This window comes from Alosa sapidissima, chromosome 7 (assembly GCF_018492685.1).
Source record: "Alosa sapidissima isolate fAloSap1 chromosome 7, fAloSap1.pri, whole genome shotgun sequence".
NCBI lineage: Eukaryota > Metazoa > Chordata > Actinopteri > Clupeiformes > Clupeidae > Alosa > Alosa sapidissima.
In genome coordinates this window covers 30,767,672-30,792,657 of record NC_055963.1, presented here as the reverse complement: position 1 = coordinate 30,792,657, position 24,986 = coordinate 30,767,672, and the positions used below count along the sequence as shown (strand labels likewise).

Genomic DNA, 24,986 nt, shown 5'->3' with positions numbered 1-24,986 from the left:
AGAGCGGGTCGTGCTGGTCTTGACAGCAGGAACAGCAACTTTTTTCCCCCGACCAGACATTTCTGTAAGTGAGATGGTGATTAAGATTTGAATTTCCCCCTCAAGTTGCCTACCAAACGGACAAGCAACACCTAAAACTGCTGAAGCCAGTCCCATTTTCTTGCTTCGTTTATCATGTTTAACAAAATAAATGATCTCTTAGCCCTAAATAGTTTAAGGTGCCTAAATCATAAACAAGTTAGGATCGGAGATAAAAAAGCAACAGTGGACAAGTTTGATCAAGCCCTGGCAACAGAGTAAAAATTGGCTTGAATCAGTCAGGATAATGAGTTATAAATTTAACAGATACAAAAATAAGACTATATTGACCTTTTAAAACACATAAAAACGTACAAAACCATTTACCTACTTGCTGAAGTTTGGTAGATGTGATGAGAAAGTCAACAGGAATGTGATATGCCTGAGCCTGCCCTGCATACGTGTTTTATAGTGTGTGCCATTATTCTTGATTGAAAGAAATTGTCAGCACCTGATCCTAGCAGCAGGCCATTAATCAGTCAGTTGTAGAGCATGATCCCCTGGCATTTTTGTTAATATTGATAGGCTAGCCTTGGATCCAACTCCTTTCAATCTCTCCCTTCTCCACTAAATTTGCCTAATATCCTATGTAAGCTGCTCAGATAGGTTACTGGTGTGCTCCAAATGTGGTAAAGTTGGAGTTTATGCAGTGTCTTATCACAGCAAACAGAATTGATTACCTACAAATGTAGCGATTAATTACCCTCTGAATTGTAACCTCAACACCATACCATAAGAACAATAAAACTTTAACAACACAAGTTTCATGCCCTTTATTCCACAATCACTGAAGGACATCACACTTCCAACATCTTGTAGCCTACTATAAAAATAATCAATGAGTGTGAGGAAAAATGTGTCCAAGGTAACCATTAATTATAAACTAAGCTGTATGTCTCTAAAACTACTGAAAAAATACTGGCTCAAACAGCAACTAAACTGAGGCATAGAATAGCCATAGCTCAGATACAGACATATTGAGCACAGCAATCAAATAATTAATTTCAGGAAGGTGGGAATCTGTACTCAATAATGGTAAATGTGACTCTCCACTCATTGTACACTCCACTCATTGTCATTTTTCTAAGGTCAATTTGAAAATTCATTATTGACATAAAATTATAATCTGTTTGTAGCACTTTTATCAGAAAAAAATCTGATACAGACAAGCCTTCCTCAGAACATGTCCTGGCTGGAATCAGCATAGTCCATCACCTACAGGTCTTCATTCATTTATAGTTTGCCTTTTGTGGATAGTAGTGTGAGGCATTGATTGACACAAAGCTCTCACTGCTTTGCCTTTTTGGAGAGAGCATTCAGCCAGGAGAATGAGAAGCTGAGGCGTGTGGAGTCACCGCTGACAGGGAGGCTGGGCCCGGGCTGCGCAGGGTACACTGGGGCTAAAGACTGCACAGAGAGTGAGCCAGTCAACATGCATGCACACAGGGAAACATCCATACTCGCATCACATTGATGGACATGTGCACATATATGCAGAGGCACTGGCACAGTACACACAGCATGTGAGCTTGCATGCACATTAATTGATTTGGTGATTTATTGTAATCTCACAATGAAAACAACGAGGACAAATCCAACCTTGAAGGGAAGCAAATTTCAAAATCTCATAAAGAAATAAATATTTTTAACAAAAGCATGTCGCCCACAATTATCGGCACCCCTGCTTGTAATACGTTCTTAATCCTCCCTTTGACAATAAAACAGCTTGTAATATTCAACTATGAGTTGGAGAATACAAACCAAGGGATTTTTAGGGAAAAGGTCAAGGTGTTTTTGTTAAGAATTTAAAAAAAAAATCTTTATAATTTTTTTCTCAGAATAAATTTGCTTCCCTTCAAGGTTGGTTGTCATTGGTTTAATTGTGAGATTACAATAAATCACCAAAACATTATTTATACCTGTTTTTAGTCAACTTTACCAAAGATACCAATCATTCTGGAGGGTACTGTACACACACACACAACACGGAATGATTCTTTGCATGGAAAACTGCTCCCTATAAGCAAGACAAGATAGGACAACACACAGCTACTGCATGTGTAACACTCGTTCATATTCACAAATACCAAAACAACTTTTTTTGACATTTCTAAACATGGTGGTTTATGGTTAGCTATAGGAGATATGAAGTACTCCTCCACACTAAAAACAAACCACCAGTAAACTGCTTCCTCAAGTAGGCCTGCAGGACATGACCAAGAATGTATCGGCTGAAAGCATATTGCTTAGCATGTTGATCCAGTTTTGCTGGCTAGCCAACCTCACATGCAAGGTCATGAAGACTTGAAATCCTGTTACAGCCTGTTTCATTTCTTTCAGCTATGACCTGACTGACCTGCCTGCCTGCCCTGTCACCCTACATGTCCAGCCACAAGGGGGCGCCAGGGCTGGGCTCTGAGGTTGACCCAGTGATCTGCTCCATCACTCTCCCGTCCTGGGGTCCCACTGAAGGAGGGTGACCCTAGAAAAGGAGGGAGGGAACAGACTTTGAGTACCTTTGTATTTGTTTCCACTTATTTAATTTTTTCCCCTCTCTGTGTCCTCTTGTTTTTTTGGCAAATTACCTGAATGCTGATTAATCTGTCTTTGTATCTGTTTTCTATAAATCTGGCTTGTTTGGCATTTCTATTTTTTAAAATGTCTATGCCTTCTGTAAAAATCCCCTCTACTTTACTGTTTTTGCTGTAAAGTAGAGGGGATTGTAACAGTGTGTCAGATCCAGTGTGCATGTCTGCTGTGACGAGTACATGGCGTCCTCGTCAGCTTGTGGCGTCCTCGTCAGATTGGCCTGCTCATCAATCATTGTTTAATTGATTAGCACACCTGGTGTTCAGGGTCTTTAAAATGGCATTCTCATGCTCTGTGGGAGTAGAGCGGGCGTAGGGCTGTTGGTGGCAGCGGCAGACCTGAGTCTGGGTTTTGTTAGGTTTTGGGTAGGCTACTTGTTTTCTTTCTTTATTTTAGCACTACTACATTCACTCAATGCATCCATACATTTGCCTACACCACTGACTATTGACATATTCAGTTTTTTTTTAATGATCTGTTGTTTATTGTTAAGCGCTCTAAATAAATTATTGCAAATTTACTCGTGGTGTGGCGTGTGCCCTTGTGTTTTGTCTTGTCCTTGAACCAGGACGTTACATCTGCCAAGAGTTTCCTGCAGATTAAAATGGATTAAACGGGAGCCAGAATCCAAAACAACTCTCAGAGCATTACAAAACACAAAGACTGGAAGTGTAACTGGCAAAATAGATTTCATGCCAAGATTACACCACTGAGTCCTCTATTGTAGCAAACAACACATGCAGTGTGTGGTGCAGATTGTAATTTCTTTGTCCAAATAAAAACAAACACACCAACAGTTCAACTAGAGATAAAAAACAATCCTTACAATGCACATACTTTGACTATCAGCCAATGCCTTTGCAAGCATGTTGTTTCCATGCTAAAATATTAGATATACTGACAAGCTATTTTCAACTTGGTTATTGCAGCATTCCATAAACCAATAAAACTGTCTGACTAGTCACACTTTTCTTTCCATGGCAGAGACAGTTTTGTTAATCTGGGCCTGAAAATTGCCTCACAATCTCTACTTCACTGCCAAGAAAAACAAAGCTTGTCATGGAAAGGTCACTGTCTGCAAGCAACACTTTGTTTACACACTCAGCCATCTGCCAGTAATGTGTAATAATGTCTATCCCCTACCCCAAACATGCCCTCATTCACAAGAGCATTCTCAGACCAGTACCTGAAACTTGGCTCTTCCTTCACTGCTATGTACAAATGATGCACTGAATGTGCCCCCAAACCCGCTGAAGAATGACCATCAAAGCCAGGAAGTAAAAGAAGAAGGTGACGGCCTACAAAGAGATGGAAGTGATGGAGGAACATGGCAATGAGATCCTCAGAGTGATGCTGGCTGGCACACAGTCACATGACAGAGGGAAAGACCATTAGCAGGTGGCTTCACAACACAGTTTTCAAATACACGCAATATTTCCCAACAACATTACGAGCATTCTGCAGCTGTCACCCCAAATAAGTTTACACCCATTTTCTTTGAGTACATTATTGCATTTTGTAAAGTCACCTAAACCAGGCCCTTCCCTCAACCGAGAAGACAGAGATGATGAAAAGTGTTGGGGAAGATGAAAAAGGCAAGGCGGAGACGGCCATGATGCACAGGTGACTTGATGGAAAAGAGCAGCAGGACTAGCAGGACTGGCAGCAGCAGCAGCAGCAATGGTAATGATGATTGGTGGTCACGGCAGGAGAACAACCAGTCCGAGGGAAAAAACTGACCTGTGGAGAGATGGCAATCATGCTGCCTTGGTTGGTAGAATGCTGGCCTACATCGGAGCCTCCATCCCCTGTCTGATGGAGGAACCCTGGAGCGGTCTCTGAGGAAACCCTCCCAAAATGACTGGTTGGGTTTTCTGGGGCCATGGGGATAAAACCACTGCCCATCCACACGGGCAGTGGGAAGGACTGTTGGAATTGGGGCTGGGGTGGAGACTGGGGCGAGGAGTCCCTTACTACTTGGGAAAGGCAATCTGGCACCTGCAGTGAGTCACTGGACTGGGCCACACTAGGACTAGCCACCTGCCAGCTGTTGGCTTTGTACCAGCCGGGGTAGAGCTTGGTGTCTTCGTTAGCACCTGCCAGCAAGCTCTGGGTTCCCAAGTCACCTGCATCATGCTCCTCGCACCCGCACTCCTGCTCATCCTTGTAAGGTATAGGGTAAAGGAAAGCTTTTCTTAGGGTTATGTCAGAGAAGCTAATGGGTGGAGTTATACTCACTGTTCATCACAGTAAACAATAACATTATGCATGACCATGGTAATATATTAGCCAAGTAGAAAAGCAGGGAATCAAAGCACATTGGGGAGATTTTATGGCTGATTAGGCCTGAGAGGAAAAAGAGATTGGTGATTAAAAAAACAAAGAGGAGGAAATGGCAAGGACATGGTGGAACAAATCACAAGGGGAACACAAAAGTGAGCTAGCTTTACCTGCTGGGTGCTTATCCCCTCTTGTTTACAAAGGTCCACGATTTTGGGGTCAGAGCAACCCTCAGCCTGCCCCCGAACCTCCTCCCTATCCCCCTCTTCTGAATCCTTGACGCCCCAAGTTTCAGACTTCAGCTCTAGCACTGGCTCTGAGTCCTCTGCCTCGGGGAAAAGATCCAATATGGGAGCAGGGCCGGCTTCAGGCTCTGGTTCTTTCTCTGAGTCCAGTTCTGTCTCCGGTTCTGGAATGGGTTCAGGTTCTGCCTCAGGCTGCTCTTCCGGGACCTCCTCAACTTCCTCTTCAACTGTTGAAGATGCCAGTTTAATCATGCAAATGTAACTCTTAATAAACTCTCTAGTCTCTATGGCCATTGGATTGTTCACTGTATAATTTATATGGGTTAAAGTGTGTGTGTGTATATATGTATACAGTATATGCATAATAAAACAGATGACTCACTCTTGATGAAGTCAAGCTGGTAAAGAGCCCTCTCCTCTGCATTGAAATTCACCTTGTAGTGGTCCATGTTTTCATAGCCAGGCTCAAGGGTTTCCACAACAATGGTATTGGCTGCCTCATTCACTCTGGTGAGTTTATGCCAGACACAAGGGGAATAAAGGCTGTTAAATAACCAATGAATTCCCAAAGATACAGTAATACCAAAGGCGGGATGAATAAAGGTAACACTTACTTCTCAATGAGAATCTTTGCATTCTGTGGTGGTGAAAAAGAGGCTACTGTTATACTCAAGCTCAATAAGACACATATACTATTCGGAAATCCCTCACAGATGGAATACCTGAACAAAGGCAGCCATTTCAGGCTCCTCCATGGTGTGCAGAGCATTCTCCACCAGCTTGGAGTTAGAGTTCACCTGCTCCCCATAGGTACGGACCAGAGATTGAGTGTGGTTTGTCTTATCATCCTGTTCATAAGTGATGCGTTGCGTCATGATCTTCCGGCGCTCTTCTAATATGGTAGACAGACGATCAAACTTCTCACAAAGAGCCTGCTTCTGGGTCTTGCTGTTGTCCTGTGACAGTGAGGATGTATTACTAAGCGTTGTAGTAAATTCAGTGCTATTTAACATGGCTGAGATTGTCATAACATGCAATGTCCCACATTCTATATCCTGTATCTGTAGTGAAGTGTAAGATTACAGATGACATGACTACAGGCATATTATTTACCTATTCAAAATGGGTTTGAACAAACCTCTATGTTCCGACAGATCTCCTCTAGCTCACTGATGGAAGCTTGGACTTGATCATTTCTGGCCACCAGTGAGTCAATCCCATCACTGAGCTCTGCCTGCAAGGAAATTGTTTATTTTTTTATTTTATAATCAGATACGTTTGTAATAGTATAATGCAAACAAATACCATTGCTTTTAAAAACACTGTTGTTATAGATTTTTACCCAAACATAGGCATACCTCAGAGAGGCCTCTTTTCATTTATTACTGTGACCAATAATAGCTGATACCTGCTGTTAAACGACCTTCCTTAGGCCAGCTGTCCATGTGAGTTCTCACCTTCTGCTGCTGGTAGACCTCTGGCAGAGGGGCTACCTGGCAGGACTTGTGGGCTCCAAAAACCTTGCAGAGCGAGCAGGTGGGAACATTGCAGGAGATGCAGTAGATGTTGACCTTCTCACCCTCGTGTTCCTCACAGGTGAGTTGCACTGGAACTTTTGGCAGGGGCCGGGAACTTCAGTCAGAGAGCAATATTGCAATAAAAGTGAGACAAAAAGGAAACAAAGCAATCAAGATTATGATATTTGCTACAATTATATTCATAATTTTTTTTTTTGCAATGACAATGTTAATGATCCTAATCTCTCACCTAGCAGATTCCTGCTTGTAAACATCAATGATGTTCTCCACCAGTAAATTGCGCTGTAGCCCGTACACGCCATGCCGATCAAGAACCACCTCGTGCCGACAGGAAGGACAGCGGAAGCGCCCACCGGTACCAACCTGAAACAGTGACGGCTACATCTCTTACTAAGCAAGCCTGTTCTCCGGATGAGAATCTTTAGTCACAGATCAGAATCTAGACTAGTCTCAAAGGCACATTTTTAAATCATTCATACTGATACTCTCGGGGCATAAAACATCACCATCAACAGCTGGTGTGTGTTAACTATATATCTTTCCTCACTGAGCATTAGCTGTCAGCTGCTACCCCAGGGACTTTTTTGACTTTTAATTTGGAATATTTACATGTGACATCAATGTGTCCTGTTTTGGGCCCAGTTGCCAAGGGAAGATCTAACCACTGGGCTAACGTGTCATGACGTCTCTTCATACCCCCTCAACCACCCCAAATTACCCCTCACAGTCAACCCCAGTCTGTCTATTTGCTCTACTTGCCATTTACAGTATACACATTTGAGATAAACATGACATTTTGTCAACAAGTGAAGGTCAAAGCATGGTCAGTGAGGGATTCAGAAAGAGTTGGAGACCTCGCAGCTGCCTCCAGCTCCCTCTCTAAGGAAAAGTAAATGGAAAACAGAGAGAGGAACAGAGATGGCGCTGGGGAGAGAACCAGATGAAAGGTGAGAAAGAGGCTACCCTGAAATAGTTGCAGTCTTTAATAGACTTCAGCTGCCTGGTCATTTGGGGCGGACATGGTGTTCTGAGGCCTCTCGGAATTGACCAGCACGGTGCGAATCAGGGCTAGATTAGAGGCTTAGGGGAAATGACAAGCCAATGGGTCCTCAGTCAATTTAACTAATACAGGCGGCACCAAGCTGAAGGAGGGAGAAGAAGGGTAACAGGCCCCAATCCATAGCCAGTCATCCATATAAGCCCCTGCAGTTGCTGCTGCAGCCTGTGTCGTTCTCATCCCACATCCACTTGTAAAGGGTCAGAGGTGAGAGGCAGTAATCCTATAGCAGGCTCACCAACCTTTTCCATGCAGCATATAGACTGGGCTAGCCCCCCTCTGCCAGATCCATGCTCCAAACAAACAGTCTAGTACCATATCAGGTTTCTATGTTCTGTCAGCTTGCAGAACAGTCACAGGTTTATTAGGCAGGCTTGACACACAGGCAGGACTGTATCAGATGGGGTGCCATGTCACATGGAGAAATTGCTTTATTTACTCCTTTGCACAGAGGTGCCAGAACAGTGTCCATCTGACTGACCCCTGTCGTCCTTTGCTAATGAGAGTCCATAAAATCATGAGATAAAGACTTGCCACAAGCCACAGATTACAAATTGAGATATTTGGCAATGTGGAGAGTTTGTTCATCTGAGTGGCCTATAATCTTTCCAGTTATTCTTTTATTGTTTGTATTGGGTAGATATATAAATACACACACAGTGCATAGGTATCCAGCCTGAGTCCTTGTTTAGCCATTTCTCATCCAGACACCTGTTTGGGATTAGTTTGCTGCCCATTTGAATACTTTGATGTTATAGTATTAAACCATGATATCTACCTCTTCCATCTGCATGCACATATCTAGACATGCCGTCTGTCATGAGTATATTTACACTCATGTGTACATATATGTGCAAATGTCTGTCTGTATTAAATTATGCTCACTGCCAAATTCTGAAGAGAATATGGATGTCTATTAGGCAGCATTGTTGTCAGTTTCAGGTACTGTGTGCTATTCTAGTGGGGTCTTGTGTTGACGAGCCCATGCATAATCCACAGTTGATCCTCTGGCATGTTCCAGTAAGAGGCCAATGCTCATTAGTAACCTCCAGCCTTGATCAGTCATCTAGGCCGAGCCACAAGCACTTTAATTTGCGTTAAACATTTTTATCTGCCTTCATAAACAACTGAAGACACAACCCTTGCATGTGTATGTGTTTATGTTGGTGTGGTAACTTTGGTGTGGTAACTTTGCCTGAACCTTCTGTGCCACAGCTGGGGGTTGAGCAAGAGGAGTATGGCTTTCAAAGTAGCTCAGATGTCATGCTGTTTGCCCATGGCCTAGATATACATTAAAGTGCTGCGACAGGCCTAGCTTGGAAAATATTTACTGAATATCATCTAGCCCTTCAGTGCTTCCAGAGAGAATTATTAGGTCTTTAGAAGATATATTTGCCTAAAGACATGTAACAATTCCCATAAACTGTTAATTTAGTCATGTCCGTACACTCTTAAAACGAATATGTGTTGAAAACAACATAACTTGCATTGTTTTTAACACATCTCTATGTCCAGATAGGGATAACACAGTTTGTGCTGTTTCCTTTTTTTTTTTTTTTATTTGTTACACAATATGTGTTAAAAATAACACAACGTGCGTTGTTTTTAACACATCTCTGTGTCCAGATAGGGACAACAGATTCTTAGTCAAACTACACACCAGAATAGTTTTTTATGATCTGTATTGGCATAATTAACAGAGTCTCTACGTAATTATGTCACAGAGATAGATAGAGTACATGGGTGTCCATTTACAAAGGCAGACTATTTTCAGATTTTAAGAGCTTCCAAGACAGTCACGCAGACTGATTTAAAGTCTCCCCTTTCTTTTCTACACATGTGCACACACAAAAGTACTCTCATCAGAACAAGACTTGAACAAGACAAAGATAAGACTCTTTTTCCTTTTTTTATCCAAACCAGCACCATGCATCTGTGACACACCTGGTAGAGCTCGTTGGCACACTTGCGGCAGAGGTTATGCTGGCAAGGCAGGATGACTACTGGCTTGGTGAAGACCTCCAGGCAGATGGGGCAGATGAGCTGCCTCTCCAGCGTGCTCATGGCCTGGTCCCGGTGGTAGGGGCCTAGATCCAGGGGCAGTGACATGCTCTTCAGCCTCTGTGCTCCCACACCAGCTACAGAAGATCCAAGAGGAAGATGAGAGGAGGAGGCGCACACAGATGGGATAGAGAGAGAGAGAGAGAGGAGAGAGAGGAGAAGGAGAAGGAGGAATCCACTGGAGCAACAGGCAGTTGGTTTGGCAGTCAGTCCTCACACTGCTGTTCTCATACACTTTTTCTTCCTTCCTCTGCCTCTCTCATTCCTTTCTTGCCTTTCATTCCTCTTTGTCCCTCCTCCCTTCTCAGTCTCTCTCGAGGCACAGGAGAGTGCAGTTGGCCTGTATCTCAATCACCCCCCCCTCCACACACACACAAATACACAAACACCCCTGCCCTGTTGGTGGGTACAGTATGGGTTTAGCGGTGGCAGAGGCAGAGAAAGGCGGCAGTGCTGCTTGATTGGTGGGTGTCTGGTTACTGGCAGGCATCCAGGGGCTGCCCCTAGCCACTCGGCCCATATCGGGCAGCAGGCGGATGGAATGCGGGCAAAGGATGCCAATGCTCTTTCTCCAATTACCCAGCGGCTCTGATCCCATGGCCCTGAGGAGGGCAGCCAACAGATGATGACTGTGCTGTACTGTACTAATCATGGCAAAGCAAAGCAGTGTGTGTGGGTGTGTAGTGCTGATTAAGATGCCGCTTACTGGTCTTTGTTGATTGATTAATAATTGACAACAGTATGTGCATGTTTAAGATAAGTAAATATCACATTTTCAGATGGTGAAATAGCTAGATGTGTAGAAGAGTTTAAATGGACATTTACACTTTAACTTAATGTGTGCTAAATATTTTTTTATTATAATGTTTATAGTATGTCACTTTTCAGGGAAGAAAAGTGTCTGCCAAGGACCATAACCATAGCCATACAGATACATACAGTATTCGCATGTTATAGCTTAGAATCATTATGAATGTGGTGGTGCATTGGGGGTGTTTGGGAAGGGTGGAGGTAAAAAAGAGCAGTGACATGTTGTTATACAAACAAAATGGCTGACCAGAGTCTTAATTTCAGAAACATTTATTTGAACAACATCAAAACAGAATGAAACGTCTGCTTTCTCTTAAGATAAAATACATACAACTGACAAAGTCATTCAGTATGAGGATCTTGATCAATCTAGCATCTTCCCAAAATCTACATGCACACTATTTGGACTATGGTAATTCATTAAAACCATAAGAAAAATAGAATAAATAAAATTGCAATATATAGCATTATCAATTATATTAATTAATTGTACTTGTGTTGTTTTACTGTTTGGTTCATTTTGACTAGTTTTGGTATAGAGGTCCACACTGACAATTTGCCTTTATTTTCAGGTAAAAAGGTCACCATAGAGACAAGGATATGTGATGAGACTGTTTGTCACAGGCAACACAAGCAACTAAACCAGAGGACATCGATCCACAGAGATCCAGATGACATTAAAATAAAAACACAAAACAGGACACAGCTAAAACTTCCCTTGTCAACTTAATGCCAGAACATCAAAATATACTACCACTTTTTAAATCTACAATTGTACATTTCTAGTCTAAAACTATAACAAAAGCAGAGATGTTTGCAGTATTATTAAATGAAATTGAATTATGCAAAATAAAACAGATTAGGGAGTACTATGGTAGTATGACTTTATCAGATCACTTAAAAAACAAAACAAAAAAACACAAAAGTTCTGTATCCCTAGACATTACCTAACATTCCTGGCTTCACTGATTGTCAGTATATTAACTTTCAGCACTCACACAGATAACATAAATAATTTTACGACTAAAGGAAAATATAGGAAACACTGTCGGTCATGGAACCAAAACTCACACACTCACACAGACAGATCTGGGATCTACAACAAATATGACAAGTAAGTTACATTTAAAAAGATAAATATTAGGAGATGGACACCACTACCCTCAGTCCACATAGGAAACATAATCATAGTCATAACGGGTGTTAAGAGTGTTCCCATTGTGAGCTTTTACAGGACATAGGGAATGGATCAGTACAATTTCAACTGCAATAGGGGTTCCTCGAAAAAAGGCTTGACCCCCCACTCTCCCTCCACACCCGGCACACAGATATACATTCAGACACATACACACAAGCACTTAACTCTCACACACATATATTTAGTAATGAAATCTGACAGTGGCATTTTTTATGTGCCTAAAAAATAAATTTCATTATTTCCCCTCTCATTATTTTCTCTATCCCCCAATTAACTGCTTTGGAGGAAGTTGTGAGGTTGACGTTAGTGTTAATACGCTTTATCAAGACAAATAGAGCATGACGGAGCTGAAGACAGTGAGGAAAAGGATTGAGGATCATTTGTTGATGAGGAGTACCAGGGGTTATGGAAGTTGAGGGCATAGGACATGGGTACAGTATAAGACGCAATACTGATCAATATCTGCACTTCAACACTTGTTGAGGAACACCTGTTTCAGCAGACACAAACACACAAACGCACTTAACGTAAAAGTATGTTAGGTCTACTACACACAACTACACTGAAACAGCAGAAGCAACTGAACAGTAAGAAACTAGCAACACATAAATAAAAACAGTGCAAATCCATGGGCATAGTCATTCAAATGTGGCTTAATATTCAGTCAACTCTATACTGGTTAACAGAAAGGTAAAAACACAACAGGAAGGATCAAGAGAATCAAGATACTGATTGCAGCAATTAAGTCTGACAGCAATCCTAATGACAGGTCCAGTGAGATTAAACCTAGTAAATATACTTTTTTCAGGGAGCTCATCCAAATAAGCTCACTAAAGAGATGAAGCAGATATCAAGCTCAGGGATGTGGTGCCAGTCACACATTTGGAATGGCCAATCAGTCATAAAGAGAACACTCTGGAAGAGATGACAACAGTTAACGCCACCATAACCCGCAAAACACCACTGGCACACCCGCCTCCAGCCTGTAGCAGTGATCTGTTAGTCACACATGCATAGATACGATGAGCCGGAGGCCACGTTTTGTGGTTTGTTGGAAGGCAAAATTTTCTCCAGCAGTATCTGAAGGGAAGCGCTTGTTCACATGGCAACAGAGAAGCACCTGTTGGCATGGAAACAGGTGAGAAGCAAGCACATGCTTGCATACAGTGGTGTTCTCGCTCTCTTGCATCCGTCTCAGCCTCACACTGCAGTACACAGCAAGACAGGTTATCAATAGCACACATGCACAGATTACACCTGGCGGTAAATCTGTGGAAAGCTCATGATTTGGCATGTCAACATAGCAAATGGGCGTCTCACTCTTAATGATTTCAAGTTCAGTTTCCATTTTACTCTACTAACTCTAGTAGACTGTCAAAGCCACAGTAGTCTCAGTAGTAGAAGGAAACCGCATCAGCAAACTTTGGTCAGACACAACAGCTTTGAACAAATGTGCACTCTAGTAAAACCGAAGTCACAAAGCACACATGAACAGTGTGACCAATGTGTTAGCCGTGTAGGCTTGACTGCAACAGATCCGACTGCAACTTCAGCAGAGAAGGCAACAACAACCACAAACAACACCAAATGCCTCACCCTTTCAGTGCACATGTGTTTGTGCTGCAGACTCTAAGCCAGGAGACATATAAGGAAGAACACAACAATACTCATGCACGCTTTAGATTCCAGCCTCGCCCCTACATCCCCCCCACCTCAACACCATATGCCATCCCTGACTAACCCACTTACACAGGAACCGTAGTGTGTTGGTACAACAGCTCCAGATTTCAACAGCACACCAGACCTACAGTAAAACCTGCACACAGGAGTTGAAAGTGGGTGCACATATAAGGTTAATACAGAGGATCTACAAACAGTAGTCTTTGTGTGTGTGTGTGTGTTCAAGGGAGTAGGGTGGCTAGAAGGCTGGCAAGCTTGGCTAACATGGACTGGCAATGGTCAACCTGAACAACATCTGTCGTTTTGGCTTTTTTGTTACTCACTGACAGCATATCAGCATAACAAGTATAATCAGCTCAGCTACTTTTGGCCATGACTAGTTGATTTGTGTGAGTGAGTATGGCAATATGATGATCAATCCACATAAGGTGAATGACAGCTCAGAACCGCTGAATATCTAATTCCTACACATCAATGATACTTTTGCACAAGAAGTGCTCCAGAACATGTTGAGTTTGGGATTTACTGTATTACTTCATTTCTCATCTCTACTACAGGTATGCAAGAGAGATAACAGGTCAGCTGTAACAGGACAGGACTAGTAAAGGGAGGCTGTTTGTGTGTGTGTGTGTGTGTCCAAAGTCTACAGAATGATCAACATTATTTTCCCAAAATGAAAATATACCAAATGAGAAGCCAGGGTTCATTTTATTTGAGTGTATGTTAGTATGTCACGAAGGTGCAAAGTAAAGATGTAATCGTGTATTCTACTTGTAGAATTTGCCTTCTATGTGAGTGCAGTCTGGAGTGTTGGTCATGTAACAATGTAGTAACTGGGTCACAAATCATTTACATCACCACCATCATCATTCATGATCTTCATAATAGTCTTAATAGTCATTATAATGATTATTATAATCAGTTCCAGCTGGACTTACTGTCTGGCTTCATGGAGAATATGCATTAGACTAGGTTAGAGGAAGCGCTACATGTGCAGGATATGCACTGCTGACAAGACAAACATCTCTCAGATGGAGTGCTGAGGCTCCATGAAGAGTGATATGGAAAGGAACATCACAAGAACCTAACAATACTGACATAGTAAAAGGATAAAACATAAATATTAAAAACACAAACTTGATTTGTAAATTAAATACTACAATCTAAAATCATAGTGAGTGTGTGTGTGTGCGTGCGCGCGCGTGTGTGAGTGCACGCTGAATGGGTGGTAGAGGGATGACAGCAGAATCTGGAACGACAGGAGGTAAAAGGCAAAAACAAAAAAAAAGACAAAAACAACAACAACAAAAGAAGCCTCTCTCCTTTTTTTCCTTCCAAAAAGGCGCCGATATGTGTTGCTGTCAGTGCGGAAGCAGATGAAGACTACTTGGCATCCTCACGCTCAGTCTCTCTCTCTTCTCCCTCACTCTCTCAGCGCATCATTTCCAGTGTCTGATTGGGCTGCTCCTCTTCCAGAACCCCCCAGCATGGTGGCTCGTCCCAGGTTGGGGAAGTGGGTTTTAAGGGTGGCGGAGGCAGTGGGGACAGGAGTGGGAGTTAGTGGGAGTAGAAGGCCTGGGTAAAGGTTCTAGACTGGTGCTAGTTGTAGCCCGTGTCGGTCCGGTAGCTGGAGTGGTGGCTGTCGGATGTCAACTGGGTCGTTTCCGTGGCAGAGGAGGGCTGCATCACGATGGGGCTGGTACCATCTAAAGATGGACATGGATGATAGTCAGACCACAGTGCAGTGACCAACATGTCAGTACACGATACAGTATCTATGATTGCATAACAATAATAATTGACAATAATTCTGTAAATAATCATGACAGAAAATAAATAAATACATCAATAAATAAATAATATGTTTTTCAAAAAACATTTGGTTGACGTAGAAGCAAGCATCAGCATACCGAAGGACATCCATATTTGAAAATCCTACCACCCCCCCCCCCCCCCCATAATGTAAATCTCTAGTCCCTCCTCTGGACCTGTACACTTTGGAGCTCAATGTTAGCTCAGATGTTTTTCCGCTATCCCATAACCCTCTGGGGTCCTACACTTCTGCCTATCGTGGGGTGGTGGGCCTCACCTCTGTCTTCCTGCATCTGGGCCTCCAGGTCCTCAGGCGAGACAAAGAACTCGGGCTCCTGGTCCTGTGGGGGCCGGGGTTTGCACTTGCCACAGCAGCAATTACAGCAGCAGCACAGGCAGCAGCAACAGTAGCAGCCCGTGGCCACGCCGCAGAAGAGAAACAAGGCCTGCAGGGGGCGCAAGAGAAGAACAATCAATCAGACATCCTTTGACACACAAATCCATTTCTTTTCAGAAATATACATATACAAACTCAACAAAAAAAAATCTGAAAAAAGGGGGGGAATGGGTAGACAACACAATACCTATAATATCTCACACCTCAAAAAAAAAAAAAAAAAAAATAAAAAAAAAATAATTCACCAAGCGTTGGATTGTTCACCCACTAATAGGGAATGTGAGCTGGTTTATACTGGTGAGAGACAGTTTAGTTATATACCCTACTGATGATATGTTGTGCAATGGTAATCCTGCTCAGTACGAGAGGAACTGCAGGTTCACTTATGGAAATCTTTTTCCCCCCCTCAGACTATTCCACCATCTCACTGTTCCAGGTCCAGGTCCAATTCCCTACTGCCAATACCCAGCCCCTTCTGCTGCTTACCTTGGCCCACCAACTGGAGAGCACAAAGTAGGTGTTGACATTCTCCTCGCCAAACTGCTCGGCCACGTAGAGTCCTAGTGAACCATACTGGTTGTAGATGTTGCGTTTGGTGACGTCGCTGAGGATGGCGTGGGCGTTGTTGATCTCTTTGAACTTCTCTGACGCATCTGGATTGTCTGGGTTCTTATCAGGGTGGTACTTTAGTGCTAACTTCCTGAGAAAGGGTAATGATGATATCAAAAAGGCGGTTTGGGCAAGATAAATTAGACAGTACATAAATGGTCTGAATAATCCTGCACACGCACGCACGCACACACACACACACACACACACACACACACACACACACACTAGTGATCAGTATAGATAACCAATGGCACTCCACACAATACTGTACAAACAAGCACAGCTCTCTTCTGCCCCCTTGTGGATCTTCATAAATAACTTATTATCCATCCTCATTATTGTATGTTTACCTCATTACTGCCTGGGCATTTTTGACCATTTCTGGTCAATACATCCTATTTATCTGGATAATTGAGTCATTAGTGTTAGTGATTGCCAAGAGTGTCTTTACACCTGAGTCTCAAGTTATAATACTGAGAATAAATAAACAGCGGATGGAGAGTGGGGCAGAGGTAAAACGCTCCTCACGCTGACACAAAATAAGGGCCTTGATAGGCCATCCTGTGGGATTTTAAGTCACCTGTAGGACTTCTTGATATCTTCAGGTGCAGCGTTTTTGTCAACGCCAAGCACCACATACAGGGACTCGCCCGATGTGGAGAGAGAGCGCTGCTTCTGCTGGTCCGCCATCACTCACTCGCTCACTCTCCTACCACAGCCACAGACTGAGGGAGAGAGACAGACAAAGAGAAACATCAGTCACTAGGTGTGCTCATACCGAAAATGACAGGTGGAGCTGCCTAGTGGTGAAATGTAATACCGTATAATCAAATAGTCTCGGATTTAACTAGAGCCTGCCCATTGCAGGTCTTTATTCACACACACACACACACACACACACACACACACTTTAATCTTAAAATCTTGCACAATGGTACAAAGAGTACCGGTATGTGATAAAATCTAAATATTTGGTCAAGATGACATTACATGGTTTTAGCAGACCCCCTTTTGTCTCAGCCATGTTTAGGCCTAGGCCTTTGAACAACTTACTTGTAACTGACACAGGCTGTTGAAATATTTAGTGCTTTCCAAGAGCCTATTTAGGTATCTCAATAAGGTAAACAAATAGAAAACTGCATCAGGGTTTGAAAAGTGCACCTCTAAAATGTGAAAAATAATTTGTGATCCAAATTTTACAAAACCATAAGTCTATGTGGCAATGTCAATTTCCCCCCCTTTTCTTTTGTCTCTTATTTTTGATTAAATAAAACTGGCCTATTACTGTATCTTTAGGCAAATCTTCAATTTTTGTTATTCAAACATAGGATAAATTGACCATTTATGAATAATACAGATCATCAAGTAAGCCTTTTTGATCAGTATGCTCTGAACAGTATTGATTGAAAAAACAGAAGACATATTTGAGAACAGCTGGTATAGTCTTCATTATACATGTACAACTAGTTATAATAATGAAACATCAGTAATGCATCAGTGGGAAAGTAACATGGTCCGCAGCCACCGCTACTCCCCCAATGAGAGTTGAAGGTGAAGTAAGCAGTGAAATAATATACTTATATGGCAGCCAGCAAATGTTCTTTTAAGATGGTCTGTGGAACTGAAGCACCAAACTTCTAAAACTATCAAACCTCTACCAGACAGACCCTGACTGAGCCATAAGCTTACATCACGCAAACCTGTAAGTAAAAGTGCACTTCACACAATCGCACTCTTCCTGCCTCGGAGTCACTCTCTCTGCCACCTATCGTCAGGTGGTGTGAGGCCTTCCACCCCCGCCCTGTGTCTAATTGCGACTCGCTGTCAAAGGATATTAACAGATTAGCGTGAGCTGTGTGGTGCCTCCGCCCTGAGGAGGCTATTTCTGCTCGCAGGGAGGCGGCAGGCAGTGGACACTCACAGCAGTCGTTCCTCCACGTTGGAAGGGCCGCAAATAACTCACCGCGTCCATGCTGTAGTGTGCAGGCTAACGTTTGCCCATAGAGGAGGGAGGCAGGCAGATGAAGTGGGTGAAATATTGAGGAAGTCACATGAGAAATGAATTGCTTCATGATCTTGTTTTGTCCTCCCTTGTTTTCTTCCCATTCTTTGCAACCTCTCACTCTCTCAGTGTGTGTGTGTGTGTGTGTGCGCGCGCATTGATCAGACAGGCCGAGCTCCTTTCTCGACTGAGGAATGACGCTAAGCCTGATTACACGCAGGGTTCCCCTCTGCAATGCAGACATTATGGTCACCCCCCCCCCCCCCCCCCCCCAACTCACACAGACTCAGCTTGTGCCATATGGACGTTCTAACTTTACCTCCATGATGTGCCCCTCATATGCCCCAAAGTCATTAATTTAGCTCTGAATGCATGCACTCCCACTCCTTGTTCCTCCAATGGTACTTGCTCTCATGTGACTTTCCCCCTCCATCCTCAATGTAGCTGGCTAGTCATCTACTCCCTCCTGTCCTGTGCTTCCCTTACAGTAGATTGATCAGAATCAGATTTATTGACAAAGTGATTTCAGGTACACACAAGGAATTTGGTTTTGGCTGGTAGTGTCACACTATTCATTCTTCATAGTGTCACATTATTCATTCTTTCTCTCTAATATCCATTTATCCCTGAACTAGTCATTCTCAGGCAGTTCTGTTCTCAGGCAGAGAGAGAGAGAGAGAGAGAGAGAGAGAGAGAGAGAGAGAGAGAGAGAGAGAGAGAGAGAGAGAGAGATGAGCCACACAGTCCCAACTAGGCTTTCGGTGTTGCCATGGAAGTCATGGAACGCCAGCAAGTTTCAAAACCACCATCAACTGAGGGCCGGCACACAAACCTCCGAGATCGCCATGGCAACCCTAATAGTGGATATAGAAAATAATGAGTAGAATGCAATCTAGCTATTGAAATTGTAAAATATTTTACAATATACAAGCACCCTCAACAGCCCTTCAACACAACATTAAACCAGTGTCAGTGTGGCAAGTCATCGGTGTAAGTTGGGGGGCGGTGGTAGTGTAGCGGTTAAGGAACTGGGCTAGCGTGCAGTAGCCTGAAAGTTGTCGGTTCAATTCCCGGCTTCCACCGTTGTGCCCTTGAGCAAGGCACTTAACCCCAAGTTGCTCCGGGGACAATGTAATGCGTCAGCCAAATGTAATGTAATGTAAAGTTGAGACTACGGGCAAAATTAATTGGGACATGCTTCCCTGATATTGTAAAGAAGCCGAACAAGGTGAATTGTGATAAGTCAGGTTCCATCAGCTCTTTGTGATGCCTCTCTCTGTGAACCTGACACACTGTGTGCCAGTGGCCCATATCTGCCTGATTGGAACATACCCTTGGGCATGACCACAGAGGCCCCTTGAAGATGTCTGGCTGTCTGTGACATCGTTCGAGACTCTCTACTATTTACTGATGGAGCTAGACACTAGAACACCAGCCATGGATCACTCAAAAACAAAAGGATGTCCCTACTACAGTCTCCATGAAAGGTGTATGACATATACTACATGAGGAACAGAGTGGCCCGACAAGTAATGATTGGTAACTTAGTTAGGCTGGGTGGTTTTTCACTACTCCAAGAGCAGGCATGCAAAGAGATAAGGGCGGGGAAAAAATGGTGAGAACACTGCCTGGAAACAAGGCCACAGCTAGAGGGGTTCGGAGACAAACTCTACTGAAAGATACTCGTCCTTTTTGCCTCAGAAATATCCTCGTCAAAGTTTACGTTTCTTCAGCCGTCTCCACCTCAGAACTCAGTACTGAGGCTTTTCCTGCGGGCATTCTACCTCGTTGGTTGGTCAGGGTAAGAGTATTGGGGTAATCAAATCCAATCAGGTGTTGGCAGAATGCGGGTAGGGAAGAAAAACAGTCCAGAAGGTAAACTTCTGCTGTGCTTCTACTGAGTTGACACAGGAACAGCAGCCTATTTATTCACACATATTCAAAGTGTAACTAACTCATATGCCCAATGAGCCAAGTTTTTTTCAAAACAAAAACTCAAGCTTTCAGTGTTAAATGCCAAACTATTGCATGTGTTCCATATGGTTGGACAGCACTCGTTGGTTTTATTAGCACACTGACAAATCCAATTTGTCCAATTTCTCTAGGTTGAAGGAAGTAGACACAAAATGGCTGAAAAAACCCTGTGCAGCCAGCCACGCAGATTCGATGGTCTAATGGACAAGTGTGAGGGAGATAAGAGTTGGGGGTAGCCAGGCACCACTAAAACAGCTGCTGTGTGTGTGTGTGTGTGTGTGTGTGTGTGGGGGGGGGGGGGGGTTGTCCAGTCAAGCCTGAGAGCAAAAACGCAAGTGAGCCTATGAATAATCAATAATATGTGACAGACATGATGTCACAAACCAATCAGCCTGCCTGTTCTAGGCGAGTCTGTGTGCAGACTGATGCGCCTGATGGGAGAGGACCAGTGTTACTGACTCAGCCGGTCAGAGGGACAAAAAAAAAAAAAGCCCTGATGAGAACAATCGGCTTTAATCGAGCTTCAAGCTAGGCATCAGCATCATGTTGCTAGGGTAACTAGTGATTGTGTGATGATGCATAGGAGGTTGCTGAGGTGAGCAGTATCAGACAGCTCCACTGAGAGTTCAGGGAAGCGTAGGCCTATACAGTGACTGGGAATTTGTGATGACGTGGTTCATGGTTATGGGCATGATGACTGCTAGGTGATGAAGTTAGCAAGCATCATTTTGAAAGGCCTTTACAAAGCACTCCTCACCCTTCCACATGAACAAGACACACTCTCTCTCTCACACACACAGTATACACCTCCAGCTGTGTCCTCCTTTTGTGCTACTGAGCATCTGTTCACCGGTCATCCTTGCCTCCCCCTCCAGGTCTCCTTCAATCCCTCTACCCATTCTCCCAAGAGACTGACCATAACTTCCCTCCCAACTTCAGCTGATGTGTGGGGTCACTTTGCATCTCTCTCAAGAGCTCAGACACTCCTGGGGAAAAAACCCTCCTGCCATGTTGTAAGGTATTCTTTTTTTCTCTTTTATCGTTATTACTGTATCTGACATCCCAGTGTCTGACATTAAGCTTTCCTGAATGACTTCAACCTTAGGCCTGGAAGACAGTATATACTTCTGTGGAATTTTCTCATGCACTAATCCATCTAGCAACTCATACCACTTAATCTCCCTGCATTGAAGATCACTGTGAGGAGAGCACTGAAAGCATCAAGACTAATTATATGATGCCACTTCTTTCATATAGGCTACATCTCAGCTTCAGTGCTACTGGGAACACATTGACCTACATAATGGCATCTGAGGTCAAAGATTATTGTTACAATGAAGCCTTGTTGAAATGTAGGTTCGTCAGGCGTGCCTTCCACATCCTGGTACACAACACACACAAACCGTGCTGGTGCTGTCATGCCTCACGCAAACCTTTGTCCACTCATCTTTGCCAACTCACATATTTGCTCACTTATTCCGTTCATGCTACCCTGACGGAGATGCCGTTTGACAGGGGGAGTGCCAGGGGGGCAGTGGGCAGACTGGCGTGGCTACAACACAGGGTTCCTCAATGACGATACCCCAAGAGAAGGAAGCAGCTCACAGCTCTGTCTCATAAAACAGGACACCCAGATGAACAGAATTACAGAACACACCTCCCATAGAGAAGACCCAACAATACTCAGAGAAAACATAGGCTAAACACTAGATGCAAAAACCCTTAAAGGACAACCCCGGTATTCCGACAACCCAGGGGCTAAATTTGAATGATACTGAGTGCTCAAACTTTATTTGGGGACTAAAACAATGTTAATCTTCATTTACAACTAAATGACATATAGCGATAGCCTTGGGGGCAAGCTTGCTACATCAAAGTAAATCACTAATCATCACTGACAAGGCTCTAAGTATCATCATTACACATCAACACATAAAACACAGTGCCAGCACAAACACAGACTGACAGCACTGGCAACCTCATCTCAACAAACAAAATGCGTCTCAAGGAGGTGGATTTCAGTGAATGTGGCAACACTGATCAACACTCATTACTCAAAAAAGAATAACAACAGACAGAAACGGCAGAAGACCAGACCTGTGACTAACTCAGCCCTCTTCAGGGACATTGCAGATCAGTTCAACTTAACTATGGCCTTAGGTCACTGCAAGGAGTAGATCAAACTACACAAATAACAAACCGCATGTATACAACAAACACCGGGAAGGATGCTTGGAGAGAATGTAGTAACCTGTAGATCTCATGAAGGGTTGATAAAAAAAAATTAGGCTAACACCAGAACAACTGTCTAAGGTCAGCTATGGCAACGTAAGACTACAGGTGAGATCCAAAATTAATTGTAAATGTGTCATGTGATCAGTGGTGACTGATAACAGGCAGTTTACAGAGGCATCTCAAACATGAGCGGGACACATCCCATCTGTCTTTTAGGGGGTAGTCAGAGGGTGGGAGTATACTGTACTGTAAAATGGGCTTCCCCTTCAACCCTGTCATATAAGCTTATAGACACAATAGCAGAGCTACAACTACAGTGAAAGTAAATACAGCTGCTCTGCGTGCGCACAGACAGAGAGAGAGAGAGAGAGAGAGAGAGAGAAAAGAGAGGGAGAATAATTTAAGGGATGGAAGAAGTATTCAATTGATTGGGCTTACAAAAAGGATGAGATAACAGTTATGTAAATTCAATAAGAATAGACTGGACAGGACAGATTTTGAGAGGCCCATCCTAACATGACCAGGCTGCCCCTCAATGCCCCCTACCTTGCTATGAAAAACACACATTAGCCAGCAGCTACCATACTCATTCCATACCTGAAATCATGGGCTAATCTGTGCATACATTTCTTTTACTTTACAGAGGTCCTCTTACATGACAATCATCTTAGTGCAGAACTTCAAGCTTTTCTTAACTGACTAATATGTAATGTTAATATAATATAAGGGAAATCCCACTGACCAGGCTAGAGAACGTGGTATGAATAGGCTATATCCTTGTCACATTAAAAATGCTTTTGAGAAAGTTGTTGAAAGGTTTTGGAATGATTTTTGCCCACTGGCTTCATCCTTCAGTCTTTGTTTGAGTAGAGCGATAGACCCATAGACTGTATATAGTCTATGGATAGACCAGACAATGTGATCACTGATCACTAGCGCAGAGAAACTTCTTAAAATAAAGTCCAAGTTTACTTTTATGTGATTTTGTTTACAACTCCTTTTATACCTGTGCAGATTATCCAGAAGTTATTATCAAAGAATAAACTCAAGGCTGCAGTTGACTTGGCATGGAAAAAGGAGCAATAGGAAGAGGCTGTCATGACCAAGCGAGATGACAGTAAGGTGTTAGTTCACAGAGTGGAGTAAGAAATTCACATGACAACAACCGTCTGTGGGGTCTACTGTGACGATCACTCCTCACTAGACATGCCATCCCAAATGATCTGAGTCATCCGAATGACTCACAGTTGTGCCAGGGGTTTAAACCAAGTAACCCTTTCTAATCATTAAACGGGACATACCTTAAACACGTTCTCATGCTCATAATGTGTTCTGAATATTGTAACATTGGAATTACAAGAAAAACACGTTTATCCAACGTGTCTGAAAACACAGCAAAGACGTTATCATCGCCTGGGAATCAAACCAAGCTTTCTGTTACTATCAATACACAATTTCCCCTTATTAGAGTTACTTTGCTGACAACCATCGGGGCTAGCTCATAAGAGACAACGAGCAGCATTATGCTTGCTCTTAAACTTGCCGCTCTATAACACCGATCGCACATGTGTGGTTACTGTGGTATGGTTTACTTGACATGTTCAGTTCTGGAACCACATAATCCGGTGTCAAAGTTATCTTGTAGGTACATCATTTATAATGTAAGAAGTGTATCAAACCAAACTAAGCACTAATTAAACTCCATCTAGTGTTATACATTACATTGCTTGAGTAGGTGACTACTGAACAGAGATTAACGTTCATTTAAAAAAAGATTGAGTTCTAAGGTTACAGATTCTACTCAACAGGCATCAACCAATTGATGATCATATATCGGAGACTTGAACTATCAAGGACTAACTTAACTACCTATCGTTAAATTAGATTCCTGATGACAAAATACAAATAGGTATCGTGCTTTGCGAATTCAATCGCTTTGGTCATGATCCAGCAATGGTGCACAGGAGCGATAGTAGACTAGTTGGAATTAAGGCGGCTAATCTCTGCAAGAACAACTCATTCAGCATCCATGTTGGTTTGCTAGCAAGCCAAAGTTAGCTAGCACCGGGTACGACTGTTGTAAAACTATAGTGGCTAACGTTAGCAGAATTAATCCAAGGGCAGCTAAACTGAAAGCTAACGCTAGCTTGTGACAGTGTTAAGACGTGACGTTACTAAGTCCGTGCGCTGATGCGCCTGCTTACCGTTTACTGGGTATCCTTGAACAGTGTCTTGATAGATTGTCTATTATGAGAAAACTACACAAAGTATTCTTGCATCCCAAGAAGCACTCAGTCATTCATGTATCCTTACAGCACCGATAACACATTCAGTTTATCCAATCCGAATGAAATCGCCCTGCCCCTTCCGTACTGACGTAGGGAAGCTTTGAAGAATGACGCAAGCTCGTACAGATAA

At 43.1% G+C, this 24,986-nt stretch overlaps 2 protein-coding genes and 1 long non-coding RNA gene across 9 annotated transcripts; 1 reads left to right on the top strand and 2 right to left on the bottom strand.

Moving 5' to 3' along the window:
* Window positions 1-836: 836 nt before the first annotated feature.
* Window positions 837-10,218, bottom strand: trim101 (tripartite motif containing 101). 7 transcript variants are annotated; one of them, XR_006032711.1, is made up of 12 exons: window positions 9,732-10,218; window positions 6,960-7,108; window positions 6,650-6,824; window positions 6,331-6,426; window positions 5,915-6,148; window positions 5,807-5,829; window positions 5,575-5,699; window positions 5,118-5,419; window positions 4,196-4,830; window positions 3,854-4,024; window positions 2,435-2,560; window positions 837-1,485 (listed from the first exon to the last, which is right to left on the bottom strand). XR_006032711.1 is itself a non-coding variant. In XM_042097242.1 (11 exons), exons 1-10 carry the CDS (start codon window positions 9,894-9,896, stop codon window positions 3,879-3,881), a joined length of 1,779 nt encoding a protein of 592 aa, XP_041953176.1. In that variant the 5' UTR covers window positions 9,897-10,218; the 3' UTR covers window positions 837-1,485; window positions 3,854-3,878. The 7 variants fall into 7 exon arrangements, 2 of the variants coding, with proteins under 2 accessions (XP_041953176.1, XP_041953177.1); XR_006032713.1 differs by having other exon boundaries at window positions 3,854-3,965; window positions 4,408-4,830; XR_006032712.1 differs by lacking the exon at window positions 2,435-2,560.
* A 94-nt stretch (window positions 10,219-10,312) lies between these two features.
* LOC121713034 lies at window positions 10,313-11,359 on the top strand. Its single transcript, XR_006032726.1, has 2 exons — window positions 10,313-10,524; window positions 11,231-11,359. It is a non-coding gene; the product is annotated as an uncharacterized LOC121713034 (long non-coding RNA).
* dnajc5ab (DnaJ (Hsp40) homolog, subfamily C, member 5ab) lies at window positions 10,913-24,944 on the bottom strand. The gene is made up of 5 exons (XM_042097276.1): window positions 24,773-24,944; window positions 16,938-17,082; window positions 16,232-16,445; window positions 15,626-15,794; window positions 10,913-15,242 (listed from the first exon to the last, which is right to left on the bottom strand). The coding sequence occupies exons 2-5, from the start codon at window positions 17,045-17,047 to the stop codon at window positions 15,136-15,138; spliced, it is 600 nt and encodes a 199-aa protein (XP_041953210.1). The 5' UTR covers window positions 17,048-17,082; window positions 24,773-24,944; the 3' UTR covers window positions 10,913-15,135.
* Window positions 24,945-24,986: the final 42 nt, after the last annotated feature.